The 17,072-nt window shown below is 44.4% G+C and overlaps 1 protein-coding gene across 2 annotated transcripts in view; it reads right to left on the bottom strand.

The window, feature by feature from the left end:
• Positions 1-17,072, bottom strand: part of ANXA13 (annexin A13) — a 57,266-nt gene that overhangs the window by 27,933 nt on the left and 12,261 nt on the right. For both annotated transcript variants that reach the window (XM_027560906.1, XM_027560905.1), the window contains one exon: positions 3,108-3,207. In XM_027560906.1, the coding sequence (XP_027416707.1) occupies positions 3,108-3,207 (100 nt within the window). The remainder of the gene's footprint in view (positions 1-3,107; positions 3,208-17,072) is intronic.

Here is a 17,072-nt window from a genome sequence, read left to right as displayed (position 1 = left end):
CTTCTCAAAAATTAAAAATGACCTGTATGTCTCACCATGATGGCTATTGGACAGCATGGCCCTAGAAATTTAAATCCAGCCCTGGCAGGGCTGGTATAGCAATAAGATAAGCACGTGGTCTTACAGATGAGTTTTGCCAATGATACAATTTTCCTTGGACTTACTAATAGAGGTTGGAATTCTAGACCTTTATCCAAATGATAGCTTTTCAAGATGGCTCTAGGTCCAATCACCCCATCCTCGTTTCATAATTTTTTGACTTTGGACAAGTATTTAACCTCTGAGCCTTGGCATTCTCATCTGTTAAGTCATTACAGAACAACCTTACAGGGTTGTTGGGAGGTTACAAAAGATGTGTGTATGTGGTACCCAGTTTAGCACTTGGCACGTAGAAGGGACTCGCCAACAGTCACCAGCACAAGAGTGGTTCCACCTCATGGCCACACCCAAGTGGAGGCAGAAGGAGAACACAGCATGACTTTGATGTTCAGTAGGTGCTGCATCTGTGCTTGGCGAACTAAATTCGTGTGGTAGCTAAGAACTCAGGGATTTATCATAAACCACAGCTGACTCATTCCACACCCACTTAAGCCCCTGTCTCCAGCCCACATCCAGATGTCAGGCCCTCACTCAGGAGGCAGCAGGGAAACACCGGTGAGGCTGGCTAAGACCCTCAGAACTATAAACATCCTGACACTCGCTGGCAAGCATGCCTCCTGACAGCTGTTGTCCAAATATAAGATCAGCCAGCCAGGATGTGAGCAAGGACCAGCTCCTCTCTCCTGAGCTTGCCTCTGATGCCCCCCCCAAACCAAACCACCTGGTTGTCATCCTTCACTTCCAGCCCTCCCACCTCTGATTTGTTCAACAATACTTACTACGTAGAAATCCCTTCTACTACTTCCCTCCACATTGTCTCCAACCCCAGCTCCTTTGGGATTTCAGCGTTTCTTGGGCAAGGTAGGCTATTCTACAGTTGGACAGTTCCTTCTACAGAAGCAAAAGATGTCTTCCTAGAACTTCCACTGTGGATCCCAGGTCTTTCCCCTGGAGTCACACAAAAAGTTTCAATGGCCATCTTCTACCACAATACCCATTCCTAGGAAAGTAACTCTCCACTGATTTACCTCTAAGTAAAATCTAGCACTTGTCTTCATAAAACATTATGCCGAGAGAAAAAAAGCCAGACATAAAAGGCCACATATTGAACCTTCAAGTGTCGAACTTTCCAAGATGCGAACATGCATTCTATCGACGCCAGGTATGAGTGAAATTGCAGCCTGCACTCCAGGCTCCCGCCTTGTCTCCCTCCTGCAGTCAGTATCTCTTCTATCCTATTCACTCGATGCCCCGGTCCCTGTGTGCCGGCTCCTGTACTGTACTATTGTACTTTTCAAAGTACTGCAAGATTAAAATGTTTTTCTTTATTTTTTGTGCTTGTTTTTATGTATTATGTGTGTGAAAAGTATCATAAATGTCTTATAGTACAGTACCGTGTAGCTGATTGTGTTGGCGCCTAGGCTACTTTGTTGGACTTAGGAACAAATTGGACTTATGAATGCACTCTTGGAATGGGACTTGTTTGTATGTAGGGGACTTACTGTAATTCCAGGTGCATGAAATGTCCAGAATCAGTAAATCCATAGAGAGAGAAAGTGAACCAGTGATTTCCTGGACCTGAAGGTGGAGTGGGAACGGCTATGAATACATGTGGGGCTTCTTTTGGTTGATGAAAATGTTCTGAAATTAGAGGTGATGATTACAAAACCCTGTGAATATATGAAACCCCATTAAATTGTACACTGCAAAAGGGTGGATTTTATGATATAGGAATTATATCACAATAAGAAAAAGAAACATTTAATAAAGCAGCTTTTGGATTCAGATGGCTTCTACCAGCCGTGTCTTCTCAGGCCTGACCCCACGCGTGGCCGCTGTGTGGCTGAGGTGGCTTAGTTGTGATGTCTCTAAATTGTTGGCACTTGCAGGCAATGACGGAAATTCGTTCAATCCCAGGGCTCACTGCTTACTGGTGTTGTGTCTTTGGGTATGTTATTTAACTTGTCATGGCCTTTCCCCTTATCTGAAAAATGGACTTTTGTGAGAATAAATTCATGAGATCTTATATATAAAGTGCTTGGCTCAATGCCTAGAATATTAAAAGTTTCCCAATAGGTGTAAGAAAGAAAATTGAGGAAGTTTATCAACTTCGCCCCTCCTTTTCCTCCCAAGCTATTGCCATTACTTCCTTGTTCTCCTGGAACCCTTGATCAACAAACCCGGGATCAACCCCAGTGACTTCCTTGGGTTCCAGAGCCTCTGTGTATGGCCCAGCACTAGGTGCTCTTTCCCTCATCCCACTTTGTTCCTGGGTTTACCTTTCTCCTGATCTCTTGCTTGTTGTTGCTATTTAGCTGCCAAGTCATGTCCGACTCTTTAGCCACCCCATGAACTGTGGCCTGCCAGGCTCCTCTGTCCATGGGATTTCCCAGGCAAGAATACTAGAGTGGGTTCCCATTCCCTTCTCCAGGGGAATCTTCCTGATCCAGAAATTGAATCTGCGTGTCCTCCATTGGCAGGCGGACTCTTTACCAGGACCAACAGGGAAGCCCAAGCTCCCGCTTAGTCTCCCATTCTTGGCCGCACTTAGGCCTGGATGTAAACAGCTGCTCCAGTGTGGCCCCTTGATTCTTGACCTTGGCCACAGTTTTGCCTCCACTTGTTCAGCTTCCAGGTGAAGCTCCAGGTCCCTAATTCAGTTCTCATCAGCCCTGACTCCCCACCACCTCCCATGAAAGACATCAGAGGGTTTAGATGACATTAGGATTGTAGAAACTACACTTCTCATGAAGTTTCCCCCAGCTCAAGTTCAAATTAAATGTCATAATTTTCAATCTCTAGCTATTAGGTTGAATCCTGAAATGTAATAGGATCTGATAACTTTGAGAGCTTTTATAAAGGGAAACTTAAAAACGATCAGCTTAGCTTGGAAAATATTAATACAAGATAAGTGGGAGGTCATCTTCCTGAGACCATGGGAAAGTCAGACGTGAGATCAAGTTTAATCAGCTTCAGGAGTGAATGAGAAAACAAAATATCTTTCATACCCATTCCTTTGCAGGCTTTGTTCAGCTTTTTGGCATCTCGATCGGCATCAAAACGCTGATGGCTGTGGGCATCCAAGCCCTGATGACTTTTCCCTTTGGCCTAGAAGGAAAAATAATTGCAAAGGTGAGTGGACAATTTGTTGTTGTTATTCAGTCATTAAGTTGTGTCTGACTCTTTGGGCATTAAAAATGATATCTGGCTGAAACTGGCAGCTAAAAGGAAGACCAAGCAGACACCCAGATGAGGGAACAGCTGCTGCTGTACACATGAGTACGTGTGGAAATCAGCTGGGGAAGCTCTGGCTGCAGAGAGATGGCTGGTACCTCCTGGAGCCAGCTGGACTCGGATGCCCACAGAGAATGGGCCCCTTTGTTCTCAGGGACAATCAGCCTGGTCAGCTCTGGGAGGAGTGATTTTCTCATCGACTCCTCCTCTGTGTGTCTGTCTCTGAAACAGAGAGTAATACAGTGGGCCAGTGTCTTGGAATGCTGGTTTTTCCCCTTTGCCTTGAGACACAGCCTGTCTAGGGAATAGTTGCTGCCTGCCAGAAACTGAGGATCCTAGGATCTTATTACAGATCCATTTTGTAAGCTGGGCTAAAGCTTTACCATTCACACAATGAGAGACGTACTCTTTAATTTGTCAGAGATAACCCTATGGAACAAAACAGGGGTATTGGTTTTTACTGATCCTTGGGAAGAGAAAGCTCTGTATGTATACTCATCTAATGTTTCCCATATTTTAGTCATTGGCACAGTATATCCACTAAATGTCCACAGCTATCTAGGTCTACATTATTATTATTTGCTTATTATTTTTCTCTCAAGTGACCTAGTTTGTTTTGCTTAAAGTTAGTTTCCAGAAAGAAACTTTGTTAGCACTGAAGTGGAAAACCAGTGTTGCTTGCTTAAACAGAAGGTAAGCATAAAAAAATCAGTGCACCGCTATTAAAAATTTAAAGATGTGAGGTTAATCACAATTATGCAACGAGTAGCTTTGAACACCCCCTGGCTTTTCTCAGCTCTTTATCTCTCCTCAGAGACCTTCTTTAATGACAAGCATCACTTATTTGCCATCCTTCCAGGAAAGTTGGCTTAAGTGTTACTGTCTACACTCCCTGATTCTCCTCTCCCTCCTTTCGTTTCTGTGGGCGCCTATTGGGAATGAGCAGTAAACCACATAAAGCACAGAGGAGGAGTTGCATTCATCTGCTGGCAGCTTTGTCCTTTGAGGACTTCCCCTCCCCTATTCCATGCGGTCGCACTGGGGCTGTCAGTCATGAGGCTTGAGCTCCGTTGTCCTGCCCTTGGGTGGACACGCACTCTGTCACTCAGGCAGTAGTGACTGGTTCCAGAGTGGGGATGTAATCCAAGCAGGATCAGTTAGAATTTTCCCTGCTTTGATATATGGATATTGGGAGAGAGATGTCTCTCCCTGCCGGGTTTGCTAAGCTGACTGAGTGTGAGTGTAGGGTGTGTTGGTGGCCATGTGGTCCACTCCATGAAGGAAGCGTGGGTTCAGTATGGAGCAAAGCAGAGGCAATCAGAGTGGAAATACGGAGACAGAGAGAGAGAATATAACTAGGAACTGGAGGAGGGCTGACTTTTAGGTTTTGGTTAATGGAGAATCGTATAATTTTAGAGCCGAAGGGATATCAGGACCCCCCCCCCCCACCATTGCCTTTTGGAATGTAGTGTATAGCCCATCCCGCCCCCCCATATTTTGACCCCATGTGACGTGAGGGATCTTCGATCCCCAACCAGGGATCGAACCCACACTCCCTGCAGTAGAAGCACCATGTCTTAACCCCTGGACCTTTAGGGAAGTCCTACCTGGCCCATCTTCAAGTTTCTATTCCTGAAACAAGCTGGAGAGGGACTCATATTTGTTGAGCACCTGCCACATGCTAGACGACTCCTTCACTGACAGACCTTTCTTCACAGGGAAGAGTGGGCATTAGTCATCTGATTTACAGAGGAGGAAGCCTGGGTTCACGCGGGTCAGAGCACCTATCTGTGTTCTTGCAGGATGCGTGTGTGCACCAGCTCAATTTGTCTCCTAAAGCCCATGCTCTTGCGTCTCCTGCACCATCCTCTGTGTGCGTGCTCAGTCACTTCAGTTGTATCCAACTCTATGCAATCCTATAGACTGTGACCTTTCAGTCTCCTCTCTCCATGGAATTTTCCAGGCAAGAATACCAGCGTGGGTTGCCATGCCCTCCTCCAGGGGATCTTCCCAACCCAGGGATCAAACCCATGGCATCTCCTGTGTCTTCTGCATCGTGGGCAGATTCTTTACTGCTGAGCCGCCTAGGAAGCCCTGCACCATCCTGCCTCACATCTAATTATGACTGGTACCTTCACATTCAGTGGAGGGATCGTGTGTCCCATTTTCCTTTCCCAATCTTTTGTCAGCTGTAAGAAAACTATCTGGGACTTAGGAAGGCTTGTTGGCAGGACCAGAAATATAATTTGTGGAGCTCAGTGCAAAATGAAAACGTAGGGCTCTTTGTTCAAAAGTGATTGAGAATTTCAAGTGCCATCAAAGCTTTAAACCAAGAGCAGGGCCTTTGTAAGTGTGGGACCCTGTGCAGCTGCACAGGCTGCGCACTGACCAAGCTCACCCTGCTCTTTGATCACATTCTAAAAGGGCTGGTTCTCTGGGTGTGGGAGTGTGGGAAGGAGCAATCTCAAAGAAGTAAATTGTGTCCCTGTTTTTCATCAGGAGTATTATGGGTGGCTCAGGAAGCGAGGTGGAGTTGAACCAGAGCAGCAGAAATCTCCTAGTAAAAGGCTGATTCATAAACAGTTCTGTAGATCACTTTAGCTTCATCCGTGAAAGAATTAAGTGGAACTCTTATTATCTATCCCATTCCCAACTGACAAGTTGAAACAGAGATGGGGGCTCTGTGAATAGTTCTGGTTATGCCTGAGGGTCCTGGCTGAGGAGGGGTGAGGGTGGGGAGGGGTCCAGGTGGGTTTAACGCTTGACCAGCTCTGTGCTGGCAGGCTGCTTTCCCCCCGGGGGAGACTTTTTTCCTCATTGGCACAAAGATGCTGCCAGGGCTTGCAGAAGCCATGAGGAGACTTGTTCAAGATCCCTGGGCCAGGTAACTGCAGGATTGGAGCCAGGGCTTTAACCAGGACTGTCTGGTAGTCAGCTGCGGAATGCCATTCAGTCTCTGTTTTAGTAAGATGGTTCCATGATACAAAAATCATGGAGTTGTAAGAGGGGAGGGATGTGAAAAGGAATCTCTGAACAGGGGCAGTTTGTTTATCCAAGACCAAAAAAGTACAAATAAGTGTCCTTTAGGCCAAAATAGTATTGATGTCCTGGCAAGGTAGGGGGACCATGTGGGGGGAAAGGATGCTAGTGGAGGGTGTGCATTGGGAGAGGGTTGAGCCACGTGTCAGGAATAAAGATGACGTTGAGACTTCATATTTTCCTTTACAACTAATGCAGCGTGTACGTCTCTATCAGATGTACAACTCTCAGCGGGGCAGGATAAAGTAACTGCCCCCTTCTAGGAATGAGTCTTAGCCGTCTTGGTTATCTTTCCTTATCAGTAGAGAATTCCATCTTGTTCCTAGTTGTTTAATCACTCAGTCATGTCGAACTGTAGCCCGCCAGGCTCCTCTGTCCATAGGCCTCTCCAGGCAAGAATACTGGTGTGGGTTGCCATTTCCTTCTCCAGGAGATCTTCCCAACCCAGGGATCGAACCCACGTCTCCTGCATTGGCAGGCAGATTCTAACAGCAGGATATTCGATGTCAGAGGGAAGGAATTGTGTTTTGTGATTTTAAAAAGAAAAAAAGAAAAAGAAAACAGTCTGTTTGGAAGGAATCTTCCCCTTGGCACGGCTGGGACTGCGTCTACAATGGCTGCATTCATCAGCCGTGGCCAGTGTTGATGCAAGGGCTGTCCTTGGCTTGTTCCGATGAGCCGGGTAACAGCCTCTCCGGAATGCACACGGAGCAGACATTCGTCCTCCGTGGTTCATTGTTAATGGGCTGGGCAGCTGACTCTGGGGACTCGGGCCAATTTGCTCATCAGAAGATTTTATTTTGAAACCTGAGGCCACTGAGCAGAACTTCCATACAAAGCAGGTCTGCAGGAATGTGAACCAGACACAAAATGGCAATGCAGGAGACCCCAGGATGGGGATGAAAGGTTGAGTTTGTGAGGACTGAGGCAAACACATGGTTATTCTACCTGCGTTCCACGACAAGGCATCAAAGAGCTGGGGTAACATTCCTTTTTTGTTTTGTTTTTTTAAATAGCATTTGCACTGACACTCAGGAGACACATAAAAAAGACATGATGCTAGATGTTAATAAAAATGATTACAGAGTCTGGGTTTGAGGCCACATAGATTCAAGTTTGAATGTGGCCCTGCCCCTCTGCAGTCCTGTGAACTTGAGCCAATTAAACTCTAAGCCACTATTTCCTCATCTGTAAAATGGGGGCAGTGTCTGCCTTCCGAGATCAGACTTCCTTGAAATAACATTTCCAGTGCCTGATAATTAGACAAGACACAGACATGTCAGTCCTGTCTCTGCTACTTTGGGCAAACTCTTTTTTTTTTTTTTTTTTGTCTTGTAGTGATAGTTAGGCTTTCAATTCTGTGTATTTTGACTTGGCAAATTTGGAAGGTATACACATATTTTCTAAACTTGAAATTATGAGATTCTATTACCTATCTATTCATCCATCTATCATCTATCTATTATCTAGCTATCTATTCACCCATCCATCTATAATATATCTTGCAATGCCCCAGAAGATATCATGTTTATAATAAGTAGCCACTGAGGATATGTTAATGGGCTTACCCTGCTGCTAAGTCGCTTCAGTCATGTCCGACTCTGTGTGACCCCAGAAATGACAGCCCACCAGGCTCCCCCGTCCCTGGGATTCTCCAGGCAAGAACACTGGAGTGGGTTGCCATTTCCTTCTCCAGTGCATGAAAGTGAAAAGTGAAAGGGAAGTCACTCAGTTGTGTCCGACTCTTAGCAACCCCATGGACTGCAGCCTACCAGGCTCCTCCGTCCATGGGATTTTCCAGGCAAGAGTACTGGAGTGGGGTGCCATTGCCTTCTCTGGGCTTACCCTGCTCAGTGGTAAAAAATCCTCCTGCAATACAGGAGACATGAGTTGACCCCTGGGTTGGAAAGATCCCCTGGAGGAGGGCATGAAACCCATTCCAGCATTCTTGCCTGGAGAACCCCATGGACAGAGGAGCCTGGTGGGCTGCAGTCCATGAGGTCGCAAAGAGTTGGACAAAACTGAAATGACTTAGCACACATGTACAGGGATATAAAAGTCAACTTTAATAGTCAACTATAATAGTCAAGCTTTCTAGTCAGACTGGATTTGAATCCCATGGGGACTGCTTATTTCCTCTGCGACCTTGGGCAAGTTTGAGAAACTCTGTGCTGTGGCTTCCTCACGGCAAAATGCAGATAATATCGCCTATCTCGTAGGTCTCCTGTGAGAGTTCAAATAAGTCAGTCATGCAAAGCATCTGAAAGGAAGCCTAGCAGAAGGCATGTATTCAATAAATGGAAAAAATATTTGTTGAAGGCAGATCAGCCATGACCTTTCTAGAATATTCTAAGCCTTTCCTGCTTGAGGGGTTTTCACCTTGTAAATGGCTCTCTAAAGATCAGTTTTTCACTCATGACCTGCGGCGTGGCTCCAGAGTTCTAAGCATGCACTTCACTGGGGGCAGTAAGGTGGTTAAAAATTCAGGCTGTGTGGAGTCCAGATGATCTGCGCTGACACCACAACCATATTCTGGCCAGCATGACAGTTTGCACCCACTGGGTGTGGGGGTCCCATTGAGCTACAAGGCTGGTGCAGAGCCAACCATCACACTGCTCAGTCCAGGCTCAAAATGAAGCAAATACTTCTAACACTACAGAGACCACTGCCTGGTACATGATTCCTCTGAGAGATTTTTGTTTTTTTCTTTCTTGTCTACGTATCATCTTTCTGTGTTTTCATGTCCTTGCATCTCAAACAGGGACACCGAGGATCCATTTTTCTGGAGGAAGGATGCAAAGAAAGTAAATCGATTCTAGGAGCCTAGGAAGCAGTGCCACCAGGGCAGAAAAAATGTTGAAAACATCACTCTGAAATGACTCAGGTTTAGCACATTGATTTCCCAGGAGGAAAGGTAGCTCTCTACTGAGTTCTGACATCTTTATCAAGTTTTGATATCTATTGAGTTTCGATACCCCCAGCCAGAAGGATGGAGGGGAGGAACAGACACCCAAAGGCTTCTGACTCCGTGCAGTTCAAGCAAAGCTTAACTCTTATGATCAAGAGGGAATATTTTACGAAATCTTCCTCCAGCTCCCAGCAACTCTGGCGATGGAGTGTGTTAAAACAAAGGATATGGTTTGCAAATTCGTTGCTCTATGCATTCTATCATAACTAAGATTTTCCAGATAGGTCACCCAGCCCGAATACACTCATATTTAAATACACTCCTACTCATCAGTAGGAATAACCTGCTTAGGTGACCTGATCTTCTATTTGGTTAACATCAAGACTGGAAAATAATAATACACTGTCTCGTGAGAGACAAGTGAATTCATTGAAAAGCAATGCCCTGCAGGCAAATTAGACTATCCTCTAGCAGTTCCTCCCCTTTCACCTGCTTTCTTGCCTCCCTTCTGTTTTTCCTTTTCCTTCTTCCCCTTTCTCCTTCCTCCTCCTATTTTTCTTCCCTCCTCTTCCTTCAACAAACAAGCATTGAAGATCTGTTACATGGCAAGCACTACCCCAGGTGAGGGGGACTCAGTGGGTCTATTAATTGTAATCCCTGTCCTCAAGGAAATAAACACAGAAATAGATCAATGACCATTGCGTTATGATATAGTAAGCACTTTGGCTGCAAACAGCTGAGAAGAGAAAGAGGAATTTCTATAGAGAAGTTGACATTTGTGCTGGCTCTTCAAAGATGAACAGGAGTTCAGCCAATTCAATTCAGTCGCTCAGTCGCTCAGACTCTTTGCGACCCCATGAATTGCAGCACGCCAGGCCTCCCTGTCCATCACCAACTCCCAGAGTTCACTCAAACTCACGTCCATCGAGTTGGTGATGCCATCCAGCCATCTCATCCTCTCTCATCCCCTTCTCCTCCTGCCCCCAATCCCTCTCAGTATCAGGGTCTTTTCCAATGAGTCAACTCTTCGCATGAGGTGGCCAAAGTACTGGAATTTCAGCTTTAGCATCATTCCTTCCAAAGAACACCTAGGACTGATCTCCTTTAGAATGGACTGGTTGGATCTCCTTGCAGTCCAAGAGACTCTAAAGAGTCTTTTCCAACACCACAGTTCAAAAGCATCAATTCTTTGGCACTCAGCTTTCTTCACAGTCCAACTATCACATCCATACATGACCACAGGAAAAACCATAGCCTTGACTAGATGGACCTTTATTGGCAAAGTAACGTCTCTGGTTTTGAATAGGAGTTAGGCAAGCGCAAAAAAGGGGGAAGAGGAAGGGTGGAAATGGAAAAAAAGGGACAGTCCAGGGAGAAACTATAGCATGGTGCTTCCTGGGTGTGTGTGCATGCAAGTTTACTGTGACCTGTGACAGCGCTGCTGCAGAACAAGCATGATCTGAATGTGACATAAAGACAAAATGTGAACTTGGGAGTCAGTCCCACTGTGTTCAGTTACTCTTTGCCCCTTGCTGGTTGTAGGCCTGCAAGCAAGCTGACCCATCTGTCCGAGCCTTTGTTGTCTCATCTTCACAGCGGGGCGGCACCAGCTCGCCGCAGCATGCGCTTTAGCTGTGGTCGTGCTCAGGGTGCAGTCGCACCATGCCAGGTTACAATCAGCACACGGACGGTGGCACGTAGGAGGTGGGATGCTGGGTGACAGAAGGAGGTAAGGGTCATTTGTAAACTCGGAAACATTACCGAAAGGGAATGGGAGTGGCATTTGGATTGTTTGCTCTTTACAGCGCTGGTCTCCAGAAGCCTTCGCTGTCTGCAGTCTGCTGGGTAAATATTTAAAAGTGGTTGCTTGGTATCCAGACTCTGAGACAGGAAGTCTCCGAGGCAGAGCTGGGGAGCAGAGGGCAGAGGGCTCACTGTACACCGATCTGAAGAGGCCTGCTGTGTGAGCTGACGTGGAATCAGGAGGGGATGGGGAAGACTAGGGGCGGGATTAGAGCTAAGCAATGGCCTGGGCTTATTAAACAGGAGCGAATAAAGCCTGGGCTAGGGAGACCCTCAGACACACCTGCACTCTCCTCAGCAATAGCAAGACCATTGCCATGCTGGTTTATGGTACCTTGAGTGAATGTTGGCCATTTGGGCTAAACTTGCCTTGTATAGAGTTGGGGCAACTGAGGTTCACTTTGGGTCAGAAACTTCTTTCTGATCACATAGCTAACCACCCCACCCCACACCCCGCTTCAGGATATCTGCCTTTGAACCTGGTGTGATGCTGGTTCTCTCTTTATCCTTTCAAGTCTCTGTTTTCCCATCTGCAAGATGGTAATAATAGTATCTCTCTCTTGTGGGTTGTTATAAGGATATGGGTCAAAAGTGCTCAGCAGGATACTCGGCATGTGGTAAGGGCTCAGGGTTATTTTTAGCACTTCCTTCTATCTTGACCTGATTCCTGCTGTGTTGAACAAGCCCCTGACATGGTGCCTTGTATGCCAGCTTTAAAATAGCTCATTACATAATTTTGTCCAGAAACCATTTTGTACTTGTAGTTAAGTAGTAACAGGAGTTAAGAGTTTAAGAGAAATTTATGGGAGAAACACTTCAAATTGAGAATGACAGCTGAATATAACACATTTACTACATGCCCAGCACAGATCCAAACAATTGACGTATACTCACTCAATCTTCACAATAACCCTATGAAGTAAGTATTGTTACCTCCTATTTTGCAGATGAGGAAACCAGAGCACAGAGAGGTTAATTAATTGCCTGAGGTCACACAGCTAGTAAGTGATGGAATTCAAACCTACACAGTCTGGATCCAGAAACTCTACTGTTGACTTCTCATCAACCAATTTTTTGTCCCTGTCAAAATTGTTTATTTAAAAAAAATTTAATGGTAGAAAAGCTCATTTCAACTCTTAAAATGCTAGTTTTTAAAATAGAAACATCAGTGGAAACCTGTGACTGGTCTGCTGACCAGGGACGCTGAGGGCCATGTGCATGGCCATGGGGTCAGTAAATGTTCCTGATGATGAGTCAATAGGAAATGAAATGAAAAATAAAGGCCAATTATCACTATTTGCAAGGCAAAAGGGAAAGCCTCTCCCAGGGCAAAGTGTGCGTGCAGGGCAGACGTTATTGTCAAACTCTGCTCCCAATATTCCTTCTGAGTCAAATGAAATTGTATTTTCAGCTTCTTTCTGTAGAATGGGACCAATACCTACCATACCCAGCAGAATCTCAGGAAGATAAAATAAGAGGAATGGTGTTCACAGTGACAAAGTGAATATTATTCACCATAGCCAGGATTTAGAAACAGCCTATGGGGCTTCCCTGGTGGCTCCGCTGGTAAAGAATGTGCCTGCAGTGCAGGAGACCCAGTTCAATCCCTGGGTTGGGAAGATCCCATGAAGAAGGAAATGGCAACCCACTCCAGTATTCTTGCCTGGAGAATTCCATGGACAGAGGAACCTGGCATGCTACAATGCATAGAACTGCAAAGAGTCAGACATTACTGAACAACTAACACTTTCACTTTTCATGTGTCTGTCAATGGATGAATAGATAAAGAAGATGTGGCAGATAGCTAGCTACCTAGCTAGATAAATAGATAAAAAAACTTGAGATATTATGTCAAATATATATATATATATTATATATATATAATGGAATATTATTCAACCATGAGAAAGAAGGAAATCCTGTTATTTCCAACAACTTGGATGGATCTTGAGGGCATTATACTAAGTGAAATAAATCAGAGAAAGACAAATACTATATGATATCACTTATATGTGGAATCTAAAAAAGCTGGTAGAAACAAACACTGGAATGGTGGTACCAGGAACCAGGGGAAAAGGAATGAGTTTAGCTAAAGTGTACAAACTCGCAGTTGTAAGATGAATAAGTTCTGGGGATCTAATGTATAGCATAGTGGTTATAGTTAAATAATACTGTATTATATACTTGAAAGCTGCCAAGAAGGTATCTTAAATGTCCTCACCACAAAAAAGAAATGGTAACTACATGCCATGCTGCAGGTGTTAGCTAATGCTATGCTGGTAATCATTTTGCAATATGTAAGTGTATCAAGTCAACACATGTGTACACTTTAAACTTACATAATGTCATACATCAGTTTATTTCAATAAAGCTGGAGGGACTTCCCTGGGGGTCCCGTGATTAAGACTTGTGCTTCCACTGCAGGGAACACAGGTTCAGTTCCCAATTGGGGAACTAACATCCCACATGCCACTATGGTATAGACATAAATAAATAAATAGCAAAGATTATGTTTAAAAAAAAAAAAACTGGGGAAAAAAGAGAACATGTGAGGACTGGGGAGAACGCTTTCATTACAGTGATCAGAGTTGGCCAGGGAGGGACTGACTTTTCCGACCTGCTCCAATAGGCTCTTGGGACTCTTCCTCCTCTCCCCATCTCATTCCAAGTCTTCCAGTTACCCCTTTTCCTGCTACTAAGACATCTTGCCATAGGGATCATCGTTCGAGGACCACAGTGTGCCAGGGAACTGAATTTTAGCGGAGGCATTGTGAAGACTGAGAAGGCATGAGGCCAGCCACAGGACCAGTTTCTGATGTTTGCCCCCTTGGGGTGACTGCTTACCAGCCTGATGAACTGTCAAACATTCTCACAGGTAAAAGGTCACTTCTCTCTGCCTGACAGAATCTGTGCAAAAACGACTGCTGGTTTGTCTTACTAGCCAGGGGCCTGTCCATGTGAGGCAGGGGAAGCAGAGGGCGGATGCTGTGATGGATGGATTCCTCCATGTCCTGCCTGAGTCTGCAGAGGGCCAGCAGAGCTTAGAAACTGACAGCATGGAGCCTCGTGTCCCCTTGTTTTTAAATACCTGGTTGCCCACCGTTGGTTCTATGGGCAACGGAGGAGAATGGATCTACTTAAGGAAATTTACTGAAGCCTCATCTTCTCTCTGAAACTGTCCTGACCCTCCTGGAAAGAAATGAGGATTTTCTGCCAGTGGTGGGCTGGCGCTGAGGCAAACAACCGTTTGACTGCCCAAGAATGGAGGGTTTCCTGGGAAATCCTGGGTTTTCAGTGCTAACACTGAGACAGTCCAGGTGAACCAGGATAGGTGGTCACCCTAGCTGAAACTGACTGTGCAAGTTGGCAATAGCCAGCATGCACACACACAAATGACTGAGTCCTATTAAATCTGAATCATTAAGATATATGTATATAGTAGGTATGGGCTTCCCAGGTGGCTCAGTGGTAAAGAATCTGCCTGCCAATACATAGGAAACGTGGGTTTTATCTCTGGGTTGGGAAAGAGCCCCTAGAGAAAGAAATGGCAATACACTCCAGTATCGTTGCCTAGATAATCCCATGGACAGATGAGCCTGGCAGGTTGCAGTCCATGGAGTTGCAGAGTCAGACAGGACTAAGTGACTGAGCATGCATGCAGATATACAAGGTATAGGTATTTTAAAAACTCTCCAGATAATTCTAATGTGTAACCAAGGGTAAAAACCACTGGTGTCTTAAAAATTAAGACATTTCCAACTGATATTTCCATGAATGAGAAAGCTTTAAAAATATATACACTGAGTGTTTGTACAAGAAAGAAATCCTAGACTTTATCCAGGGTGTAAAAGATAAAGGGAAGAGTTTTACCAGAGATTCTTAGGGTAGAAATTCAACCAAGGGTTTTTCAAAGTAGATAACATGGAACGCTGAAGATATTAAAACCCACTGGATTTCCAACTGGGAGAGGAGTTCCTTTTAAAATTCTCTCTAGATTCTTGTGAATAGCCAGTCTTTGTCTGGTAACAGTATGTTTTTCACACTTTTCCAGTCCAGGAGCTGGCAAACTATAGATGGGGGCCAAATCCAGTCCATTACCTGTTTTTGTAAAGAAAGTTTTTATTTATTTAACATAACCAGCATGGGGCATAACCAACCCACTCATACCCATTTGGTCAATGACTGCTCCCACACTACAATAGCAGAATTGAGTAGCTGCAACAAAGGTTGTAAGGCTTCCCTGGTGGTTCAGTGGTAAAGAAATGGCCTGTCATGCAGGAGACACAGGTTCAATCCCTGGGTGGGGAAGATCCCCTGAAGAAGGAAACAGCAACAGTATTCTTGCCTGGGAAATCCCATGGACAGAGGAGCCTGGTGGTCTATAGCCCATGGTGTGGGCCGGGCACGACTTAGCGACTAAACCACTACCAACAACAAAGATTATGTGGCCCAGAAAGCCTCAGATAGTTACTTTGCAAACACCTTCTCTATTTTATGCAAACAATTGTTTTTTATCAGAAAACGAATGACAGAATCTGAGCCTTTGGCTGGCAATAGTATTTAGTTTGAGTTTAATACACTCTTCTCCCTTTTTATGTTTATGTCAAGTGATACTAGTTTCCCATTTACGGTATTAATACAAGGTTTCTTTTTAAGATAAATTTGTGTCAAAAAGATGAGTGGATTTAAAGAAAATAGAACTATTAATAAAACATGTGGCACAAGTATTTGGAAACATTCCAAAAGATCACACTTAAGTGTGAAGTCTGGGAAACATTGTTCAAAGTATCCAATCACCTCATTTTACAGATACACTGAAGCTTGGTGGTGAAGTCATCTGCCCAGAGTCACTTACTCCATTATAGAAAAAAACTGGATTCCTATCTCCAAGGACAATGTTCTTTTACCCCTAACTGGCCACTCATTTGTACTTTGAAACCAGTTAGCATGAATGCAAAGTATTGTACTATTTAAAGTCGATGAATTTAGAGCTAGATACTGTCCTGGTGACGTTTCCACAGATACATTTAGTAGACACTGAGAGGCAATTTGAAACACAACAGAGGGGTCATTCACCTCTTTAAACATGAATCTTGGGTGATCAGTGGCATATTGTTTCATTAAGCCGATTGCTTCTTGGCCATGGTTTCCTTGAAACAATAAGTTTGATTAAATGTCTTGCTTTTTTTGGTTTTAAATCAAAATCCACTTAAATGCTTGTCAGAACAAAAAGTTTAACTATTAAATAGAAAAAAAAAACACATATAATAGTGTACTCTGTTGGGCATATTTCAGCACAGTTTCAATCTTACAAGAATATTTGGTAATTTTTGCCATGCAACTATTCCTCTGTTTTAATTAGGACTTACAATGGTCACATTGACTAATAGCAAAGCTGATTCCTCTGTTCTTAGATCCTCTTTCCACTTGAATCAGCTTTAGAAGTCTATTAGCCAAAGATGTAGACCAGATAGCTAGGAAAGCGCGTTAGGAAACCTTTGAAGGGTGCTGAGAACCAGGGAGCTCTTTGTTTCTATTGATTTGTCCTTTCAAAGATGGAGTTTTTAAAGTGACAGGTGTGACTATTAAAGATTTGGCCATCACTCTGTTAGTGTTAGTCTCAGTCGTGTCTGACTCTTTGTGACACCATGGACTGTAACCCACCAGGCTTCTCTGTCCATGGAATTCTCCAGGCAAGAATACTGGAGTGCATAGCCATTCCCTTCTCTGGGGGATATTCCCGACCCAGGGATTGAAGCCAGGTCTCCTGCATTGCAGGCAGATTCTTTACCATCTTTACCATCTGAGCCACTAGGGAAGCCATCACTCTGAATGAGTACAAATATTTGCAAGACTGGGCAAATAAGGCTGAAAATAGAAAAAGCATCCCCTTGGATCAGATCTCAAAATTAAATACTTACATAGGCTGTGTGTTCTGAAAAGTAAGTGAAACTTTTTAGATTTAAAAAGTGATCTTTCTCTTAAATTT

The sequence above is a fragment of the Bos indicus x Bos taurus genome, chromosome 14 (assembly GCF_003369695.1).
Source record: "Bos indicus x Bos taurus breed Angus x Brahman F1 hybrid chromosome 14, Bos_hybrid_MaternalHap_v2.0, whole genome shotgun sequence".
In the NCBI taxonomy this organism is placed as follows: domain Eukaryota; kingdom Metazoa; phylum Chordata; class Mammalia; order Artiodactyla; family Bovidae; genus Bos; species Bos indicus x Bos taurus.
The sequence above is the reverse complement of the archived record's forward strand: the minus strand, read 5'-3'. Positions and strand labels throughout refer to the sequence as shown.